The sequence below is a fragment of the Lissotriton helveticus genome, chromosome 3_1 (assembly GCF_964261635.1).
Source record: "Lissotriton helveticus chromosome 3_1, aLisHel1.1, whole genome shotgun sequence".
NCBI lineage: Eukaryota > Metazoa > Chordata > Amphibia > Caudata > Salamandridae > Lissotriton > Lissotriton helveticus.
The window spans coordinates 598963430-598985396 of NC_136061.1; the positions used below are offsets into that span (position 1 = coordinate 598963430).

A 21967-nucleotide genomic window follows, 5' to 3' on the forward strand; every position below is an offset into this window, starting at 1 on the left:
TATTACTAACACAAATACTATTTTCACACGCATGGTCCAAGTAGAAAACATTGGCTCATAAAATGGCAAATATCGTGGTGCAAAAGGGCGTTCTTCTTCAGGTACAATACGACCAAAAGGGTACATTCCTAACTAAAAGTCCAAAGCTAAACTAGGGCAAAGCAGTCCGTCCTGCCAGAGGGTTCTTCTCCATGTGTCCGTCTAGAATCTCACAGGCAGGCTCCTATCATTCATCTCAAGAAAACAAAACGCCGTTGTCGTGGAAATCCGATGTACAACCTGGCCTTTTACATGTGGCAGTCTTTCTTTCTGAACAGAGCGCAATACCAAAGTTCCAGCTCTCCACAAGTTCAGTCCAGTGTCTTGCTCAGTGCCTCAGACACAAATCTAACAAACCCTATTCATTCAAGTCTTTCCTTATCTCCTAGCCGTGGTGTCTGAGGTACCGTGATGCTTTCTTGGCCCCAGGTTGTAACGCACATGACCCGGAGCTTCCTGATCAGGAAATAATACAGGGGAAGGTACATTACCTTCATCAGAGCCCCTGCGTACTGGAGTATTGGTGACAGGGTTAAGGGCAACAGTGGGTCCAATTTGGGCCGCTTCGCCCGATCCCTTCACTCCTTCTTCTTGCCTTGGCTCTATTTCACAGGCGTCGGAAAAAGGAACAAATGCAGTGGCTCTCTCACTTTCCTGGGTCAAAATTCCATCCGGGTGCTGCTGATCATAAGGAAGAGGAAGCGGCAACCGTTTAAGGTGTGAGACGTAGATCCAGTGCTTCTTCCTATCCACCTTTACAGCTGTCCGCGTGGCGAGGAGGATTTGATATGGCTTAGACCACCTCGGAGCCAAACTGGTGTCTCGTTCGTTCTTCTTGACTAGCACCCACTGGCCGGGTTCCAATCGATGTCCGGGACCCTCTGGCAGGGGCTGTAGTACAGATGCTACCTGCTGCTGAATAGAACGGAGGTCTTTAGTCAAGGTATACAAGTAATCAATCAACATAGGATATTCAACATCGGTAAAGGACCATGGTCTAGGCACTCCCCATACATTAGCATGCCGCCCAAAGATCACTTCATAAGGAGAGAGACCAGAACAGGAGTGAGGGGTAACTCGTAATGACATGAGGGCCAGGAGTAAGGTGTCAGGCCATTTTAACCCAGTACTCTCTTGAATCTTAGCCATTTTTAGCTTCATTATCCCATTATACTTCTCCACTAATCCTGCTGACTGAGGGTGTCCAGCTGCGTGGAATTTCTGTCGTATCTGCAGCCCGTCACAAATATGTTTGACAAGAGCCCCATGGAAGTGCCCCTCGTTGTCAGACCAAATCAAGCGGCGCAACCCATATCTAGGGATAAACTCTTTGATAAGAACTTTTGCTGTAGCCAAAGCTGTGTTATCTTTAGTTGGGTAAGCCTCAACCCACTTGCTAAAGGCACAAACCACCACCAAAACATATTTTAAATTGTTGACGCGCTCCATATGGATATAGACCATCTGAAGCACTTCAAATGGTAAAGTCGGAGGTGCGAAGTTCCCACTCAACACACTCTCGCCTTTTCCTGGATTGTGTTGCAAACAAACCATACAATATTGAACTAAGTGGACAGCCCTACTTTGAATATTGGGGTTATTCCATACTGGGTCCAACAAAGCACAGATACCTTTAGCTCCAATATGAGCGGGACTGTGGGACATAGTCACAACGGCCTGTACCAAAGCATTGGGCAACAACCATCTTTGTTTTTCTGTTTAGTCAACCCAACAGTTATTTTCATCCAACCTTCCCACTTCCTGCTCCCACCGTGTCAATTAAGCTGGAGTGGCTTCCTTCTGTATTTCTATCACACTCTCTATAGTATTATGGAACAAATCGGATTTTTCCACCCATCTTGCTGAGGTTGTTACATACATAGTTGATAACATAGACTCAGCCGTCTGTTTAGCAATCTGGTCGGCAAAGGCATTCCCCTCGCCCACTTCATCCACCACCGCCTTATGGGCGCTGCATTTTATTATGGCTAGTTTCTTGGGCAAGGTGAGGGCAGCAAGTAATTGCAACACCAAAGGGCCATTCTGTATTTTCTGACCATGGAAGGTGAGGAAACTCCGTTCCCTCCACAGCCGCCCAAAGCTATGGGCCACGCCGAAGGCGTATTGGCTGTCTGTATATATGTTAACCTCGAGTCCCTCACTTAATTCACAGGCTCGTAACAATGCCACTAATTCGGCAGCCTGAGCTGATCGGTAGGGAACTCGAGAAGTCTCAACTACCGTTTTCAGCATAGTGATTGCATATGCAGCTGTTGTTGTGCCATCTGCTAACTTAAAACAAGACCCGTCCACATATAATTCCCCTTGGGGGTCAGATAGAGGAATGTCAGTGAGGTCAATCCCCCCCTTCGTTTCTTCTTCAGTCCGGAATATGCAATCGTGTATATCATTTGTAATTTCATTCGAAGGGAGAGGTAACAGTGTGGCAGGATTGAACGTGGCACATCGCATGATCGTAATATGCGGAGCAAACGATGTCAATTCGTAGCCGGTGAGGCGTGCTCTTGTAAGATGCTGCGTTTTTGTTTTATTTAGCAATGCATCCACTGCGTGCGGCACCATCACTGTTAGATTAGAATTTAGAACGAGCCCCTCCGACTGCCGGATGACCACCGAAACAGCTGCAGTGGCCCTCAGACAGCTAGGAAGCGCTCTGGCAACATTATCCAATGTGGCCGAGAAATAAGCGCAAGGTGTTTGCTTACCACCAAATCCTTGTGTTAACACTGAAAGCGAGCAACCGTCAACCTCATGCACATAGAGTACAAAAGGTTTACGGTAGTCAGGAGTACCCAAGACGGGTGCAGAACAAAGAGCAGATTTCAAAGAGTCAAAAGAATGCTGACATTCGTCAGTCCAGGGCAGGGGTTCATGCACATCTTTAGTGGTTAAATGTAACAAAGGTTTAGCAAGAAGAGAAAAATTAGGTATCCATTGGCGACAGTAGGAAGTGATGCCAAGAAAAGCACGAACTTCACGCTGGGTGCAAGGGACAGACATGTTAGAGATAGTAGTAATTCGCTCAGGAGTCAAACGCCTACCCTCCTTCGACAGTAGATGACCTAGGTAGGTCACCTCCTGTCGACAATATTGGAATTTGGACAGGGATACCTTATTACCTTTCACCGCCAGATGGTGCAGTAACTTAACAGTGGCATCCTTACAACCCTGCTCGGTGTCGGACGCTATCAACAAGTCATCCACATATTGCAATAGTACATTACCCGCGGGCAGAACTAAATCTTCCAAAAGGGCCTTCAGGGCCTGACTATAGATACTCGGACTTTTAGTATAGCCTTGAGGTGCACGACAAAATCTAAAGCTTCGGCCAGATAACGAGAAGCCGAAGATCTGCCTGCTATCTGGATGAATCGGGATGCTGAAGAAAGCATTCTTCAGATCAATGATCGAAAAATATTTGGCAGTTGGTGGGATCATTGTGAGGATAGTAGTGATATCAGTCACCACGGGGTACTGAGTTACTACAATCTTATTAACCTCCCGCAGGTCTATTACAAAACGATGTGCATCAATATTCTCGGGAGATCCAGAATCAGAGGATTTCTTCAAAATCAGGAGATTAGGGCTGTTACAAATATTGGCAGCGGTTTCCTCCACCACTCCTTTATCAATTAAATCCTGAATGATTGAAAGTAAAGCTCGCTCGCCAGCCGGTGAGATCTTATACTGTGGTATACGTGGCAATTTCGCACCAGGTTTCAGCGTAATATGGACGGGAGGGATGTCTAATTTACCGACATCCGCATCCCCTGTTGCCCACAACGAGTTAGGGATAGCATCGAACTCGGGGGGAGAGGTTCATTCTTAGTAAAGCACTGTTTCATATTCTCTGGGTAGGGTTGTATCGTTAAATAAACACCATCAGGGAAACAATATATTTTCGCAATCAATTTCTTCAACATATCCAGACCTAATAAATTCTCACCACAATGTGAAGTTAACAAAAAGGGGGAATCAATGGTAGCAGGGCCAATGGTGAATGGGAGGGGTTTAGAGATGGGGCTTACCACCGGAACTCCTGAAAATCCCACGGATACATTATTTTGCCCGGACAACGCCGCCCCTGGAACCAATGATCAAGCAACAGAACTATTCATGGCTCCTGTGTCAATTAGAAAATTCTCGGAAGTCCCCATCAATTCCCCTTTCACATAGGGTCCTTGCTGATTGACTGGGATCGACACTTGGCCCCTACTCTGTCCCTGGCTGTCCTATGGATGAGTATACCCATCCTGATCCCCAAATGCATAATCCTCATTGAAATATTGCCTAACTTGAGGGTTATCAAAGTGGTTTCGTTCAGACCTGCCCTGGGCAACTTCCTCCCTACGCATATCGCTGCGATCCGGACCACCTCGACCACGTCCCCGTCCTCGGACAGCTCCGTTCTGGGCAAGCAGTAACGGACACTGAGCTTTTCAATGTCCTTCCTGTTTACAATAAGCACACTGATTTATCCCTAACGACTGGGCTGGGCCTGCACTTCTTCCTGTCCCCACCCCTCTGGACACGGGCCCTCGAACTCCTCTCCCTCCCCCTTGTCCTCGAATGACTTGCTGTAACAACACCCGAGTTTTAAGATCCTTAGCCTTTTTCTCTACTTTATCCTTACTCTCATTTTCCCTGTGCTCACAATATTGGGCCATGCTTAGTATTATGGAGGGCGTAGAGGTCGTCCAGGTACTCTCTGCGGCTTTCAGCCGAGCAGAGACTTCAGGTATCAGGTTGGTCACGAAGCGATTTACAAACAACCGGACCCAGCCTTCCGTGGCAAGGTCCTGTCCACTAAAATCAATAAAAGTACCTTCAAATCGAGTGAAGAAATCAGAAACACTTTCATCTTTCTTTTGTTTACAAGCAGTCAATTTATCACAGTCGACTTTGCGTGGGGGAATTGCCTGGGTTTGTCTCCAGGCCTGCGGTCCCAATCCCAGTCTTTCAACTGATTCCAGGTTCCCCCTAATTCTGCTCCATGATCGGTGTCATGAACCTGTCGCCATATATCTACAGGGACCAACAGCCCGAAAAATAATTCGACATCAGCTAAAGTCATTACAGCTGATGCTGCGGCTTCAGTTAACTCTTTATAGTAAGCGGTGGGATTTTTACGAGGGTCAGGCAGCTGTGATTTTAGAGCAAGGACTTCACTTCGCTTCCATCGCGCATATACCCACTGTTCCTGAAACCGCGCATCCTCTCGGGCTCTCGTAATTTGGTTAGCATTATCGCGTATTTCAGGTACCTCAGGATGAAAAATAGGATGCACTTCCCTCATGGGATTGAAAATTCCAGTTGGGACATTTTACAAACATTCTACCTCGATATTTCACGAGCGTCTCTACATTTTTGTACACTTCTACCAGACTTACATCGAACTTATGAGCTCGGTCCAAGATGTCATACAATACTTGAGGGGCTAATCCGTCCTGGAAACATTGTTCCCATGCGTCAATAAGATATCGAGACATTTGATGCAAAGCATGTTGCTGCATGACCGGCTTGAGAGCCCTTATGGTACTCCACAAATCGGCCACTGTGTGTACATCCTTCCGCATCCACTTTACTGCCTGTTCTGCTATAGCCTCTTTTTCACTATAGCCCCGTGAAACTCTCGTAAATAGTCGCCTAGCGTTCATCCCACCTGGATCCCCCAATGGAGTACGATCCCTATCCTCAGGGGTCGCACCAGCTGATTGAGATGTCCATATGGGACTTGGTGCTGCTAAAACAACACGGGAAGTACCCGGGGCTGCCGTTTGTCGGGGATAAGGGTAGCCGTGTCTCTCAGTGAGGTAGTCGTGGCACGAGTAGCACCCAAAGGGGTGAGAGAGACGTCTGCTTCCAGGGCGGAGGCTAAAGGCGCTGTAGCCGCGTGTAGAGGTACAGCGGGATATATGCGTTGTGGCGCATATGGTGGGGGAGGTCGAACATCCAGTAAATCCTCTATTTCATCTTCTGCTTCATTTCGAATCACATAACTTTTGTCCACCTGTAATCTAAACTGTCTATCTAAACATTCAATATTTTGTTCAGTCTGATTCTTATCATGAGCAATGGCTTTCTGAGTTATGGTCTGTCCTTGTTTTATCTTCACTAATTTCTCTGCCCTGATACATCTCCTTTTTGCTTCTTTCTGCCACTTATTGAGGGTGTCAAGTATGGCCTGTCTGCTGCGTTTAGCAAACAGACGATCTTGCAAATACTGGATCTTTTTCTCATCAAAGGGGCCTGTCAGCGGCCACTGTAACTCTACATTGTCTTTGGTGTATCTATGCCATAGGGTATTGAATAAGAGTGGGGCAATCCCATGCTTACAATACATATCAGGGCTGGGGCTTCCCTCCGTCTCTAGTCTCGTACCCCCCCGGCACATACAGCCAAAGCATAACTTACTAAAACACGGCATTGCCCCTTTCCTATATATTCTAGATACTGCTAGCTGAAAAGGAAAAGGTTATTTACAACACTCTCATACACATGGCCATGTTTCACAATCAAATTCGGTCATACACAAATAATGACATCAACATAAATGACAAAACAACGTATTCCAAACAGAAGGTGGAGCCCGTCGACTCCCACCTATGGAGAAGCCAAGTATTTTCCAAATTCCAAAAAAAAGAACCCAAAATCAAACATCAGAATCAAACAGTCTTGTCCTTAGACTGCCTAGAGATAGCAACACAGGTTTTCAAACCACAGATCCACCTACGGACCATCCGGCAGCCTTCATGGTTCACCTCCCGGACTATTCTGGCTGAGCCCGCTTTCTCAAGCGCCGCTCCAGATCTGTCCGAGTGCTACCCAATCTCAGCTGTCTGCGTTTCCGAGAGCAATCCGACCGGGTGTTCACTTCTTCCATAAGTTACACCAAGGCGTCTGGTCACAATCTCTATTATTTTTCAAACTATTCCAAAACAGGAGTGTCTGCCCGTGCAGTCTCAATACTGCCCCGTCTGGCCCACTTCTGAGTTCTCCGTGGCATGAAACCACCAAATACTAAATTCAAATCCAAAGGATATCCAACACAAGACAAGACAAATCACTCACCTGGTGCACTCAGGTTTGATTGCAAGCTTGTCCACTGCCAACTCCTGCAGACTCAACGTGGTCTGTTCCCGGGTTATACCCGTAGGACTCCGGCGTGAGGTCACTAGCAGCTGAGGCTCTCTCGACCGGGAGAGCGGAGCAACCCTAGAATTTTCGGTCGGTCCCCCCCCCCATTCAAGATCACCCTTCCCAATGTCCCGTTTCGTTCTGATTACAGAGGGACGACCCCAACGCGGAGTCCCGGCGTTGTCGCCAACTGAAGTACCGAAAAATAATTACAACCCAATAGAGCTATACTTACAAATAGCCCTAATACCAATTACCAATAATCAGTCGGTTGGCAGTGTAGAAGGTACAATCATTTATTAAACAAACTAACTCTGCCAGAGGAGCCTCTCGCGACCTAACCCATTGAGGGCCGCCGAGAAGACTGCTGGCACATTATCAACAGATCACATGTATACTGTTACATTTCGAAACCGCTACCTAAGAAGGAAAAATACAAGTTGGTACAGGTTGGTGCAAAGGAAAGACCATATATGGAACACAAAGCATCCTTAGATTAGCTCAGCTCATTATAGCAAGGTCGAGGAGGGTGACTCCCTTCTGACAGCGCTAGGAGAGTCCGCACAGCCCCTCCTGGAATGTGCTTATCCATTCTACCCCCACCTACAACCTTGACAGGCCGAACGGGCAGAAGCAGCAGTTGGCTACATTTATCAGCCTATTTCTCGAGAGAACGACTCTTACTAAATGCAATGGTAGGTTTCCACTAGTGACGCAAACAGACTAGGCCACAAAATGGCGCTGGTCGAGTTAATCTATATTGCTAGCGATAAGGCGAATAACTAACATAAGGCATACATTGATCCATCAACTATTACATGTGTGAGGTTACTAACACTCGAACACCTTCAGTAGGCTAATAGATGCATCACGCTAATTTCTAACTGTTACAATACGTTTTACTAGGCCTAATTCAGATTTCAGTTCCTCACTGCGAGTGAAACTCCATTACCATGCCAGAAATCCTCCTGATTCCCTACTAGCAAACCATTTCCATAACACACATAGGCCCTGCACGTAATAATAATAATAATAATAATAATAATACTACATTTTGTAGAGCACCTGGTTACACTGAGGACAGTGTGTCCCCGCGCTAAATATGGCTGGCACCGGTCCAACAGACAATCCATCCCCACCCGAATCTCCCCTACTAACCTCCTCATTCTCTAACCAGAGGAAAGAGGTAGGGTTTAAGTTGCTTTCGGAAGATGCGTTCCGAAGTCTCTGACCGCATTTCGAGTGGAAGTCTATTCCAATGTTGAGCAGCTTGTACTCTGAAGGAGCGCCCACCCATCCGAGCTCTTCTGAACCTAGGAACCTTCACCAGCCCTTTCCTGGAAGATCTCAATTCACGTCCAGGGATATATGGGCTCAGTAGTTCCAGAAGATAAGATGGCCCCTTTCCCTGCATGATACGGTGACTAATCAGCAAGGTTTTATAGAGCACCCGTTCATTGATCGGAAGGCAGTTGAGGATTCCAGGGCTTTCTTAGATGATGCTCTTCTGGGTAGTTTCAAAATCATGCGGGCCGCCATATTCTGTATCCGCTGAAGCCTGGTGATACATTTGATATTGACTCCTAAGTACAAGACGTTCCCATAATCCAATCTCGAGGTAACAAGAGCGTGGACTAGGGTCTTCCTGGTCGTCGTGGGGAGTAAATCGAATGTTTTCTGCATATTTCTCAAAATGCCAAAGCATTGGCCGGCCACCCGAGTAGTATGTTGCTCAAAGGAAATTTTGCTGTCTAGCCAGATACCTAAATTTCTCACTTGTTCGCTGGGTGAGGATAAAGGCCCCAGCACTTGCACCCACCATGCCAATGTCCACACAGATGGTGCATGTCCCACCACCAGGCACCTCTGTCTTGCTGCCATTTAATTTCAAGCAATTATTGGCCATCCAGGCTGCTATAGCTTGAAGACACATCGAAAAGTTGCTCGCTGCTGCCCCGTCTAGCTGTGCAAGGGACACCAAGAGTTGGGTGTTGTCTGCATAGGTTACTACTTGAACCCCAAACCTTTCAGTAATCTCTGCTATAGGTGTTACATAGAGATTAAAAAGGGAGGGGCTCAAGCTAGACCCTTGGGGCATTCCCTGATTTAGCCTAATACTCTTCGACCGATGTGGGCCTTGGGCGACTCGAAAACTCCGATCCCGGAGGAACGATTCTAGCCCCTCCAGCGCTCTGCCCCTCACTCCTCCTTTTTTCAGACACTGCAGCAGGATGTGATGTGCTACAGTGTCGAAAGCCGCGCTCAGATCCAGAAGGATCAGTGCTGTGGTATGGCCTTCGTCCACCAACTTACGTATGGTTTCAGTTGACAGGAGTAAGGCAGATTCGGTCGAGTATGACGCCCGAAAACCTGATTGGGTTGGGTGTAGAAGTTTTCAGGTTTCGATGTGCTCTGTCAATTGCTTATTGACAACTTTTTCTGCAATTTTTGAGAAATAGGGGAGGAGGGAGATAGGTCGTAGGTTATCTAGTTGCTCCGCATTGATATTGGATTTTTTCTTCAGTGGGAGTACCACTGCCTCTTTCCATGCTGACGGGACACTCCCTGAACCAAAAGATAGATCCAGCAGATGGCGTATGTGAGGTTCCAATATGTTAATACTTTCCCTAAGTATTTTTGCGGGCGACGGATCCTTGGGGGAGCCTGTTTTAATTTTAGAGGCTATATCGATTAAGATGTCCTCTTGGGGGGTACTGAAGGATACTAGTCGCTCAGTTCCTTCGGGGTTTACAGTAGCATCTTCTGTCATGCCCTTTGTTCTAGCTTCCACTGGAAATGAGGAATACATTTTCCCCACTTTATCAGCGAAGAATTGGGCTACTCGGTCGCAGGATTCTACCGAGCCTTCCAACGGAGCGGCAATGCTGGAAAGGGAGCCAACTTCCTTAAACACAGCAAACAGTTCTTTAGCTGAGTTATCCGCACCCTCTATTCTATCCTTATAGTCAGCCATCCGTTACTTCCTGATCAGAGCATGATAGCCCTTGCGCTTAGTTTTATAGGTCATCCTGTCTGCCGCCGAATAACCTTTCCTCCAGCGTCTCTCGAGGTTTTTACAGGCCGCCTTTTCCTTGACAAGCTCGGGCCCAAACCAAGGTGCCGATTTAGATTGCCTCCATGGTCTATTATTGGTCCAGGGGGCTGTGTGATCAAGAGCTTGCAAGATGCGGTTATCCAGCGTTTCGCAGGCTGCCTCTATCTCTTGACCTACCGGGGGTCCACCCTGTTCTCATCAAATTTAGCTCTGGAGAAGCCTACCCATTTCCTGCGTCTAGTTATCTCATCAGCATTATGTACTTTCCCCCTCCTTACCACAATCTGAAAGGGAATCTGGTAATGGTCCGATCACACCACAGGCACAGGGGTATCTATGTTCAGCAGTTCCCAGTTGGAAAAAATAGGATCCAATAGATGCCCGTGACTATGGGTGGGAAGTTCCGAATTAATCATCATTTGCATTGCTGCTAGCTCATTACGAATCTCCAGGGCTTCTATGTTGGTGGGATCATCGAAGTGAAAATTTAGATCCCCCAGAAGTAACAGCCTCTCATATTTTAGGGCAGGCTGTATCAGATAATCTATCAGACTTTCCGTGAATCTGGTCCCTGGGCCTGGGGGCCTATAGATCAGGAAACCTTTCAGGACCTGACTGTCTTGGCCTATGATAGAGCAGAAGCCCGCTTTGCTCTCTTTAATATCCACTGGCTCCAAGGTGCAGCATATTTCTAATTTAGAGATTATAGCTAGTCCGCCTCCCCGCCCCGTGGGTCTATCAATCCTTGTGGTAGTGCATCTATTATGTCAGGTGCAGAGTCTTTGTTAAGCCACGTTTCTGTTAAAAACAGGGCATCCAACTGTCCATCTATTAGTAGGTCATGGACCTCCATTCTCTGCTTCCCGAGGGAATGACAGTTAATGAGGGACAATTTCATTCTCTCCCCAGCATTCGCCACACTGCGCTGCTGAGCCAGAGTGAAAGGACAGTAGTTACACCGATCTTGTTTGGAGACCAGCGTTATGCTGTGGTTGCATTCCTCCCCAACTCCCTGCCTTAGGGCCAAGAGTTGTTTAGCACTGTATGTCAGTATGCCAGGAGAACCGGCAAGGGGTCTGGCCCCTAGGCCCGGTCGGCCGCGGACGGGCGCAGACGGGCTTGTCTTCGGCGCGTCTTCGGCGCGCCGACGGCGCGCCCACTGCGCGCATCCGCTGCGCGGTCGCTGGGGCATGGCTCCTTTAAGCTAAAGCGCTCCCAACAACTAGAGCGCTAACCTCTAAAACCGGAAGTGCCTGGCTCTACCTGCCCGCCCTCCGCGCAACGGTACTGGCTACCGCGTCGGACCAGGGCGGGGAGGAAGGAACGCCGAGCTCAGGCCTCCAGGTAAGTGCTGTCTGCCCCCCAGTACCCTCTCAGCACTGCCTTCGTTATTTGGTTATTTAAAAAAATATTCCCTGTGATGCTAAAAGCAGAATTCAAATTTAAAAATGATCGAGAGAACCTGATGGAGATGCTTGCGAGATTATTCAGGCTTGCCACCAACAGCTCAGGGGGACACTGCCACCGCCCACCTTCACCGTCCCGCGGCCGCAAAGCTCTGCCTCCTTTAAGCTAAAGCGCTCCCAACAACTAGAGCGCTAACTTCTAAAACCGGAAGTGCCTGGCTCTACCTGCCCGCCCTCCGCGCAACGGTACTGGCTACCGCGTCGGACCAGGGCGGGGAGGAAGGAACGCCGAGCTCAGGCCTCCAGGTAAGTGCTGTCTGCCCCCCAGTACCCTCTCATCACTGCCTTCGTTATTTGGTTATTTTAAAAAATATTCCCCGTGATGCTAAAAGCAGAATTCAAATTTAAAAATTATCTAGAGAAGATTAGCCAGGCTTGCCACCAACAGCTCAGGGGGACACTGCCACCGCCCACCTTCGCCGTTCCGCGGCCTAAAGTTCTGCCTCCTTTAAGCTAAAGCGCTCCCAACAACTAGAGCGCTAACCTCTAAAACCGGAAGTGCCTGGCTCTACCTGCCCGCCCTGCGCAACGGTACTGGCTACCGCGTCGGACCAGGGCGGGGAGGAAGGAACGCCGAGCTCAGGCCTCCAGTTAAGTGCTGTCTGCCCCACAGTACCCTCTCAGCACTGCCTTCGTTATTTGGTTATTTTAAAAAATATTCCCCGTGATGCTAAAAGCAGAATTCAAATTTAAAAATTATCGAGAGAACCTGATGGAGATGCTTGCGAGATTAGCCAGGCTTGCCACCAACAGCTGAGGGGGACACTGCCACCGCCCACCTTCGCCGCCCTTCGACATAGAGCACAGAATCTGTTCCAGTAATCCCCTTAGCACAAGCTGTCAAGTACTGTTGTAATTGTTGCCATACCAGTAGTAAAGGCCCATTGTGATAGTGGTAAAGGTCTACTCTACCCCTTGAATGTACAGCACTACTGCCATACCAGCAATCCTCATGGTCCTACAGTGTTCAAAAAACCACTGCCATACATTAATACTAGGGCCCCCTGCATGTAAGCACTATTCCCATCCCAGTATAGTCATGCCTTCCTGTACTTATGGTTCCATATTAATACAGGTAAAAATTTTGAGTCCCTACATACAAAGCAACATTGCCACATCAGTAGACCACGTTTCCCTAGCTGTAATGCACTATTGCCTCATCATTGCCCTATTTTGCACCTCAAACCCCCACTCCTCAGGAGTAGTCTCACTGCGGAATTGCACGAGCCCTCCCTTGGGTTCAGGTTACAGACACCAGGTTATAGATAGTGCCACCACTGTGGCAGGCACGTCTCATGCAAACACTAGTTCAAATCTACCAGCCTGTTGATTTACATGGAGACTGAGGCAACAATTATCACTCTTATCACAATAATGGGTATAAAGCCATACAAAAATTGAAAAGGTGAATGAGTCTTGAACATCAGTCACATAAACCTTCCCTACAGGACAATGTCCACACTAACATTAATAGCTCAGAGGACCCAGCACTCAGAATACCACAAAATTATATCAAAACATGATTGTAAATTATATAACATATTGAAAAATTAATTTGTGCAAAGCTACGCAATGCGAAAACACGTCCAATTGATTTAAATAATTTCTTTATTAATGATCTTTTTAAAAACCTCTTTGACTGTAGCCGTAGCCAAAACGTTTTGTTTCTCTTGGGACTTCTACAGGGATACCAAATACACACAATGTGTACAGATTTTAAAAACATCATATGAATAAAAACAAAATGTACAAATTATTTTTGTTTACAAAGAACACTGCAAGAAACAAGTCAATTTATTCCATACATCCTTCATTAGGCATTGTGTGGAAAGCATTCCAACATAGGTTTTTGAACACAATAGTATATATCATTGCAGCGGCCCACATCCAAAACCAATCATGTGCAAAATGTAACTTTAGTGCATTTGTAACAAATGGCAAGCCCATTTTATTTGCACAGAAAAGATCTACCGAGGACCTTAGACTTTTAAAAAAAATAAAACCTTCATTGTAAATACACTAAGATATACAAATATACATGGCTCTTCTATCATTGCACATGGAATGTAGTACAAAGTTGTCTTTTAGACTGAGCAGCCACAGAGTTTTACATTTATAATTCACTCTATGTGGAATTTGACATTTTACGGCCCTGAAAACAAACAGAAATCAACATAAAAACCATCCTATATAAACCCCTCCACTCACTACTTCTCATAAAATGATTCTCCTGGACATACACCATCTTCTCTCAGGGTTCTTGAGTGGGTTTCTGTCTACCAGGTTCTATTAGTGTTCAGAGACCAACTGTGTGTAAGTATGCAGTGTCCGTTGTTGAGAACTTTCCCAGAAATAAAAATGGTCAGCGTAAGTGGATGAGTGAGTGATTCCGTGAGTTATTTAATGAATGAATGAATATACAGGTGTTTGAATGAGACGCTGAATGAATAGGTGAGTGAGAGTAAACAGTTGGGTGCAAGTGAATAACAGTGAATGAGTAACCAGGTGAGTGAGTGAGCGACCTTGCATGTTGCTCTATTAGCACCGATAAACCAAACGCGAAAACAACATGGCTCTAGTCTGTATGTCATAGTGCCAACAATTGTCTTCTTTCATTCCTCCACTCTGCAGGCGCTGTGTCACCACATGCAAGCAACGACAAGAGTCACGAGAAATGGACCCTGGTGACACCTGTGCCACATGTAAGCAGCTTCCTCGCTTCCTTTTCTTCAGTTTTTTTGTGGAGATGTGGAAAACATTAAGGACTTTAGAATATAAGATATGACTATATGTACTGCAAAAGCAGACATTATTGGTGGGTAGATTTGGAGTGTCGTTTGTTCTGTAGATAAAACAGGGGCAGTTTTTCTCCTGAACCTGGAACTACTCAGAGTTCCTAGCGTGTGACTTTCATAATGTATGTGGCACTCTAAGCTTCAGAGTGTTTGTTTTTAAACCAACTTCTACAGCAGTACAGAATGTATCACTGATACAAAGTTGTCAAAGTTTGTTATGTGTCTATAGCCTCGGCATGTCTTAGGTTTAACAGAAGAGCACAAGATACAAATATTCAAGAACTGCAAGAGTAGTGATAATAGTTCCCGCAAAATATCTCCTACACTGTGCCAGAATCCCCACACCCTGCATGGAGTAAATATATGCATGTTTTTTTTTAAATTGGCTTGTGTAGGTTTTTGAACACTTGCTTTGCATTAAGTATAAAAAAAAAAGCCCTGTCAGGCTTGTGCAATGAGTCGCTCAGCAAGGGCTCGGTGTGAGACATTTTAATATTCCCCAATCAGGTTCTAATTATAGGATGTGTGGAATTTGGAGAAAGGATGTCCCTGGTAAAATACGTGCTTACACTCTCTAACATTACTCAAAAAGTGCATCATTAATTCAGCCCTAGGCTGATGGTTGGGCAAATAAAAATATCAATGGAAAGTGTGGATGGGATTAGGACATGGCAAAATCATATTTCCAGGTGGTCTCAATGTACAGAGGAGTGGGTTGAGTCAGGATCCTAGCCCGACCGTCCAGCCTGTGATTTCGCAAGATTAGGACAATAATGATAACTGAAGAATACAATATTCACAAGTTGTTTAGACGTGTTCTTCAAAAGTCACCAGAGCACTTCACTGATGTAAACCCCTGAACCAAGGGCCTTACTTGTGTAGCTGAGGTGTTCACTCAAACCTCCACTGTGGAGTGTTATTAAACCAGTGGCAGCAACATTGGAAGCACCGTAGACTTCTCAACAGTGCAGTCATAATGCAATAAACGGGGGGTTCTGATGTGGGAAGTCACAAACAGTTTGGCCCAGGCCAGGCTTGTGCGACGCTGATGCACTATTTGGTTTTCCGTCACTAGTAGTCACTATTAGTGATGGTCAGTCAGCAGCGTGCACCAGCCATGGCGGGACTCAGGGGCGCAACGACCATAGGGCTAAGAGAGCTTTAACCAATGACAACTGACACAGGTAAGAGCTGTGAGTCGGGGTGGAGGGATTACAGACGACAGACGACGAGATAGGTAATATTAAATTTAAAAAAATAAAACCACTTACCTTGCGCTCGCTGCATTGCCGACTCGGCGAGTATGTTGAAGGTATGTGTTTTTACTGAGTAAGTTAGGGTTGCAGTGTGTGTCAGGTGTCACTGTAGAGTGTACTATGGTCAGTGGGTTTTAGAATTTAGAGGTCAGCAAGGTTCACAATGTATATCAGGTCAGCATGTTTTGCAGTGACTGCTAGGAGTCAGTGAGTTTGCATAGTGCCTCCTTGGCAGTCACAGGCTGCTCCGAGGACATGCACACTAAGCAAACAGGTAACGGTTCCGCAGCACCAAGAACCTAGCCATCCTTGTACCCAGCCGGTCCTGCCCCTGCTGTCGTATGATTTTTTTTGTTTTTAATAAGCAATTTTGCATGGATGAACAGCAGTAGCAGCAAAACACTACTGTTTCTGTGTCACTATCTGCACACAATTATCTGACTGGAATGTGATATTGTAACAGTTATGTGTTGCATTGGCAGTTGTGTTACACTGGTGGCTCAAGGAGCTAATGTGCCCACTCGAAGGATCTGTGTTTGACCCCCATAATCACATGTTTGATTCCACATGGGTTTATATAGTTTTTTATCCTTCTTAGGTCGTTTAAAATGAGTATGAGATGCAGAAGTATTAACATTCAATAGCACAAACAAACTCTTGGGGTAGAACTTACAGTCTACTAAGATGTGTGCTATGTTTGTTGGTAACAAAAAATAAAAACTCTCTGAAAGGTTCATCTACGATCAGTAGTGCTGTGCTCTGCTAAACAGGCAGAACACAACCAAAAGCAAGACCACAGGAATAGCTCTGCCATACAAATATCCAATTCACTCAGAGAAACCACAAGACTGGTAACCCCATCACGTGGTCAGGCAGTTCTAAAATGACCAATTATGGGGCACCACTGTCTCTGTAACCCTAGGAGATTGAGCAGCTCCGAGCTGCCTGCTGGCAGAAGGCATGGCGACCAGTAGAAAGCCTACGCCCCTCCATTTAAGTTGGCATTATTTCTGACATTGTGGGGTGTGTCAGCTATAAAAGAGAATTGCAGTCCACTTGAATGTTCTACTCTCCCTGAAACCTTTGAAAAAAACATTGAAAATAACCCACAATTGCAGGATTCGTTTGTGCTGGTCCTTGTTGGAGAAGAAATGTAAGGTGACAGGGCAATACGTTTAGAAGACCAGGTGGTGGCGTACAGAATGAAGTGAGGTGAGAGAAAGGGCCGACTAGAGAAGGGATAATTAGGGAAGAAGACGGAGGATGGATTGGAGATGAAAATGGGTCAAGTGTGAAAGGGAGGAGGATCGTGAGAGGAAAGGCTGAGGAGACATAGATGAGGTAAGATCAAGATTTGAGGCGGAAAACTTCTGTGAGTATGCTTAAATTATTAAACAAAATAATACTTAGCACAGGGGCCCAAAATGTTTATTATCAGTCAGCTGTGTGCTGCCAAATGCCAGTGTTAACGATATCTAGACTGATTGCATCGAAAGGAGACCAATTTTGATGCTGTATATTAAAAAATGTTTGACAATTATGGAGGACTCTAAGGTTAGGGTAAATTGAGAGAAGTCATTTTAATGACTGTTCTCGAAAAAAAGGTAAGACAACACGTTTTTCATGACTTATAAATACTCGTCTTGCTCTAAGTCATGAAATATGGGTCTTCGTCTCAGAAACTTAGTGATGGTGCCCATCTCCGGCAACCACAGGCGCAGAGTAAACACTGGTTGTCTAAGGGTAAAGCCTGAAGAAATATAAAGGTGAGAATTGTGGAGAGAGATGGTTAAAGGACAAGGAAGTGCTATGTAAGTTTATGATGAGAGGAGGAACTAGTGAGGGGTGTAGGATACAGGGCCTGTTGTACCATGTGCTTGACGTGTGGGAGATCCCAAGAGGGAGGAAGGTGAGATGAAGAACTGTTTGGGGAAAATTACATATTCCGTATCAATTTCTCATATGAATGAACAGTAGTTTTCCATCTTGCTGATGTTCACACTCCACTATGGGCGGGCAAGAGACCAAGAGAGAGGCCCAAAGATCGATTAGAGAATGAGAGACTGAGAGAGAAAGACTCGGAAAGAGTGATTCTGAGAGAGAGAGACAGAGAGACAAAGTACTTGTAATACCACGACTGATGCTGAGTGAAAGTAACCCAGTATTGCTTTGAAGTGATAGCTTAGCATGTCAGTCATCAGGGGCTGTGGTTGTTGGCTGCTCCTGTCCAAAATTAATAAGTTGTTAATTTGTATCATTCTTAAAGTGACCTGAGGTGACCTCAAAGCACTGCTGACCGGGGGCAAGAGAAACAGAAAAGAGGGCAGAGGAGAGTGGAAATAAGGAGAGATACTAAAGGGAATGAGAAAGGAGACTTGCAGGTGGAGTGGTCATCCCCAAGACAGAAGAAACAGTGGTCCATAGATACACTGCCTTAGGCGTCTAACCACTAACAAGTAGGGAGGGAGGGGAAAGGAGCAATAATGCTGAGCACAAGTGCAGATATATGCGTGTGAGGTGGCGGATTTAGAGCTTCGTGTACGGTGTACCAGGGCAGTCAGAGAGAGCCTCTGAGAGCCTGGAGACTATCCATCTTCTCCAGAGTGTTAGCAATTAGACCTATCATGATCCTACCCAGGACATTTTGCTGTGCCCACAGCTTAAGAACAGCTAGAGAAGGAGGGATAGTGGGACTGCTGGAAGCACGGAGACCATCAGGGTTAGAAATATCGGGTTCCAGGAGGTCATAGGCAGAAAGATGGTCCTTGAAAAAGAAAATTCTGTTAGCAGATATTTTCACAAAAGGTGCTAGTATTTGATACTCTGCTCCTTCTGATGTTCATTGTTATGATGCAAGTTTGTGTGTCTGGTCTTTGCTGTAGCAGCACCATGGATACTTACACTTTCTGATGGGTTTGCTGTGTTGTGGTGCTGTACTGCCAACATCTTTTCAAATGTGTGTTGCATTTTAGATCACAGAGGTGTCAAAAAAACAAGAATATTTGAGGAGCTGGAACTCGGGGTCACTGTGCATTACCAAGGATTTCAGCTGCTGCATTTAGTGTACAAATTGTGCCTGACAATTAGGCACCCTGCCCCTCACAGCAAGAAAAAGTATACTGACATCCTACGTGAGTGTGCGGAGACTCATTCAGAGGGGCCCAGTATGTTTTAGAATCTTTCATTTACCTTTGATTGCCCTCAAATTAACACAGAATACCACATCCTGCTAGTTCCACTGCTCCAATGTGCATTAAAATGCAACGTTTAACAGTGTTAAATTGCTGTCCCTTTGTACCACTAATATGGCCGAGGTCACGCTGTAAAACTAACTCCTTCATGGCACCTCCTAAAGGCAGCGCTCCACGAGCTGGGAACTGCGCCAAGCTGCTGTTTACGGCAACAATATACTGCATTGTTGTTTGCAGCGCAGTCTGTACATTGATCCTCACATGCATACTACTAATAAAAAGATGTTTTTAAAATTGCTGTCCTTAATGGGTAATTTTGACACAGGCTCTGAAGATCGCACTCCTACAGTTTAAAAGCCTTAGCTCCCCCCGCACCCCTCCCACTTCCCCCCGCCCTTGGCCCCCTTGTTCACAGCACTGCACTGCTCAACAAGTGTGACATTAAGGGGACACCGCCGGTATGACAAATAATCTCACAGCATAACCAAGCAAAATCAGTCATCTGTATGAATGAAGATTCAAGGCTGGGTAAATCAGACTGTTTTTTTTTCTTTCCCTGGGTGACTTCTTTGAGAAGCTAATTTGGAGGGCCTGTGTGTAAGAAATGCTCGGTGCCTCTCTACTGCTCTTGCCTGCCGGCAGGTGCCAATTAAGACTGAATTGGGATAACAAATATGTATATTTGGGCAGCGGCCGCCCATTTAGAACGGGATTCGCATCACCTAGTTAGTTTCACAAAGTTCAGGCGGAGATTCGAGGGCTCAGCAAACTGAGGTTTTAAGCAGGTATAAACAAACACGCAATGTATGTAGGGCAGCCAGCAGGTGGGAATGGCTGCAGAGATGTGTTCCTTGAACAAAATCCGCTCTTCGCCTTGTTTCTTCCTCTCACACAAAACATGCTTTTTCCATTCCAGAAAACAACTGGCAGAATTATATTCCAAACATTACCACATTATCCAGACCACCATTAAAAGTGTCCCTAAGCGGCATTTAGCAATTCCAGTGGGCTTCATTTCATTGATCTGTGGAGGATGAAGTGCTGCACTAACCCTGCCAGGATCAAAACCCTTGAGCAGCAGGGTACACTTCTGTGCAATGTGCGCTCTGCCCGCTGAATGCATGGCTAATTTACTGCAGGAGGCATGCGCGTGTGAAAGCCACTCCACAGATTCAGAGCCCTTATATTGCTTGCAGCTCACCTGTAGGTGCATAGTAGTTGCATCGGTACCCTTGTCCCACAACCCTCACCGCCCAAATGATACACAGACAAGTATGTTGGGAATAAGAAGTTGCAGGTTTATTTGTGATACAAATAACAGAGCGGGTTAACTGACAGGCGACCCCTCATACCCCGCAACCCCTTGTTGCAGGGCGCCTGAAGTAGAGCCAAGGAAGCAGACACTAGTGGCCCTGGCCATGTGTCGAACCTGGGAGGCAAGCCTCCCACCGATGGACCTATCGTCCACCTGCCCCCCCCTCCCTCTGGACCAGGGAGAGTCAACTCACACCTTGCCCAGCCAGGAGGGGCGTTATTAGCAAACCCCCGGTTGCTCAGGCTTACAACCGCCCTAAGGACTAACGGGGTGCCGTTGAACCAAGTCCCCAAGAAGGGCCCCTCGGCTTATGTATGACTCAGTATTGTGCCTCTCGCACTGTGGCTTCAGGTCCTGTTCCTGCGCCTGTCCTGCATGGGGGTCGCCTTGTAACTCCTCCTGCAACCTGGAAAACAAAAACATCATTAATATTCCCCCCTCCCCACTTCCCCCCTTTCAGCGGGTGAGCGGTAGGGAGGGGAGTGAAATTGCGTGCCTCGCGTCCGGCGTCGTGGGGGGAAGTGAGAGGGAAAGAGGGGGCTAGGGGCCTATGTCTGAGGCTGGCGAGGACAGCCTGGAGCGACCGACAGTGAAAGGGGGCAGCAGCAAAGAGGGCGCCAGGACGGAAGTGCTCCCCATATCAGTCCAGAAAAAAAAGGGGGGGTGGCCTACCCTTGTCCGACCCCGCCCCCCCTCCCTCCCACTGGCGGGCCTGCGGTTTCCTACGCCCTACTACGGGGTTTGCCCTCCTATGGGGTCCCCTGCAGGGACCGCGGGCCTCCCGCATAGTAGTTGCATCGGTACCCTTGTCCCACAACCCTCACCGCCCAAATGATACACAGACAAGTATGTTGGGAATAAGAAGTTGCAGGTTTATTTGTGATACAAATAACAGAGCGGGTTAACTGACAGGCGACCCCTCATACCCCGCAACCCCTTGTTGCAGGGCGCCTGAAGTAGAGCCAAGGAAGCAGACACTAGTGGCCCTGGCCATGTGTCGAATCTGGGAGGCAAGCCTCCCACCGATGGACCTATCGTCCACCTGCCCCCCCCCCTCTGGACCAGGGAGAGTCAACTCACACCTTGCCCAGCCAGGAGGGACGTTATTAGCAATCCCCCGGTTGCTCAGGCTTACAACCGCCCTAAGGACTAACGGGGTGCCGTTGAACCAAGTCCCCAAGAAGGGCCCCTCGGCTTATGTATGACTCAGTATTGTGCCTCTCGCACTGTGGCTTCAGGTCCTGTTCCTGCGCCTGTCCTGCATGGGGGTCGCCTTGTACTTTTTCCACAGCCCTGGGCGTGGCACCCGCTGCGCCCAGAGCCCCCACTACCTAGCCTTTAGTTCGCTTCTTATCTACATCCGGCTGTTTCTAGCGCCTCCCCCAAGTCTAATAGGAAAATCGCCATCCCAACTTTGGACAAGTGCACCCCGTCGGATTCCCAGCAACCAATAGATTTGGCATGCAGCAAGCCATGCCTGATGAAACCTATGCCTCTCTGTTCGCTGAATTTGCGCATTGCTGCGTTGACGCGCCTGCGGGTGACTTCTAATGCCTCCTGCGATATTGCACCATGCCAAATTGGTCTGGGGGAAATTTCTGACCAGTATATGTTGCACTGTCCTAATTCGCCGCTCAGGATGCTCAAATCTTTCCTCATTGTATCTAACAAACGCCTTTTGCCTAATGCCAC

At 47.0% G+C, this 21967-nt stretch overlaps 1 protein-coding gene across 3 annotated transcripts in view; it reads left to right on the forward strand.

Annotated features, from left to right (window-relative positions):
- LOC144824675 (uncharacterized) overlaps positions 1–21967 on the forward strand; it is a 1660589-nt gene that overhangs the window by 1106315 nt on the left and 532307 nt on the right. For all 3 annotated transcript variants that reach the window (XM_078683712.1, XM_078683710.1, XM_078683711.1), the window contains exon 10: positions 14350–14420. In XM_078683712.1, the coding sequence (XP_078539838.1) occupies positions 14350–14420 (71 nt within the window). The remainder of the gene's footprint in view (positions 1–14349; positions 14421–21967) is intronic.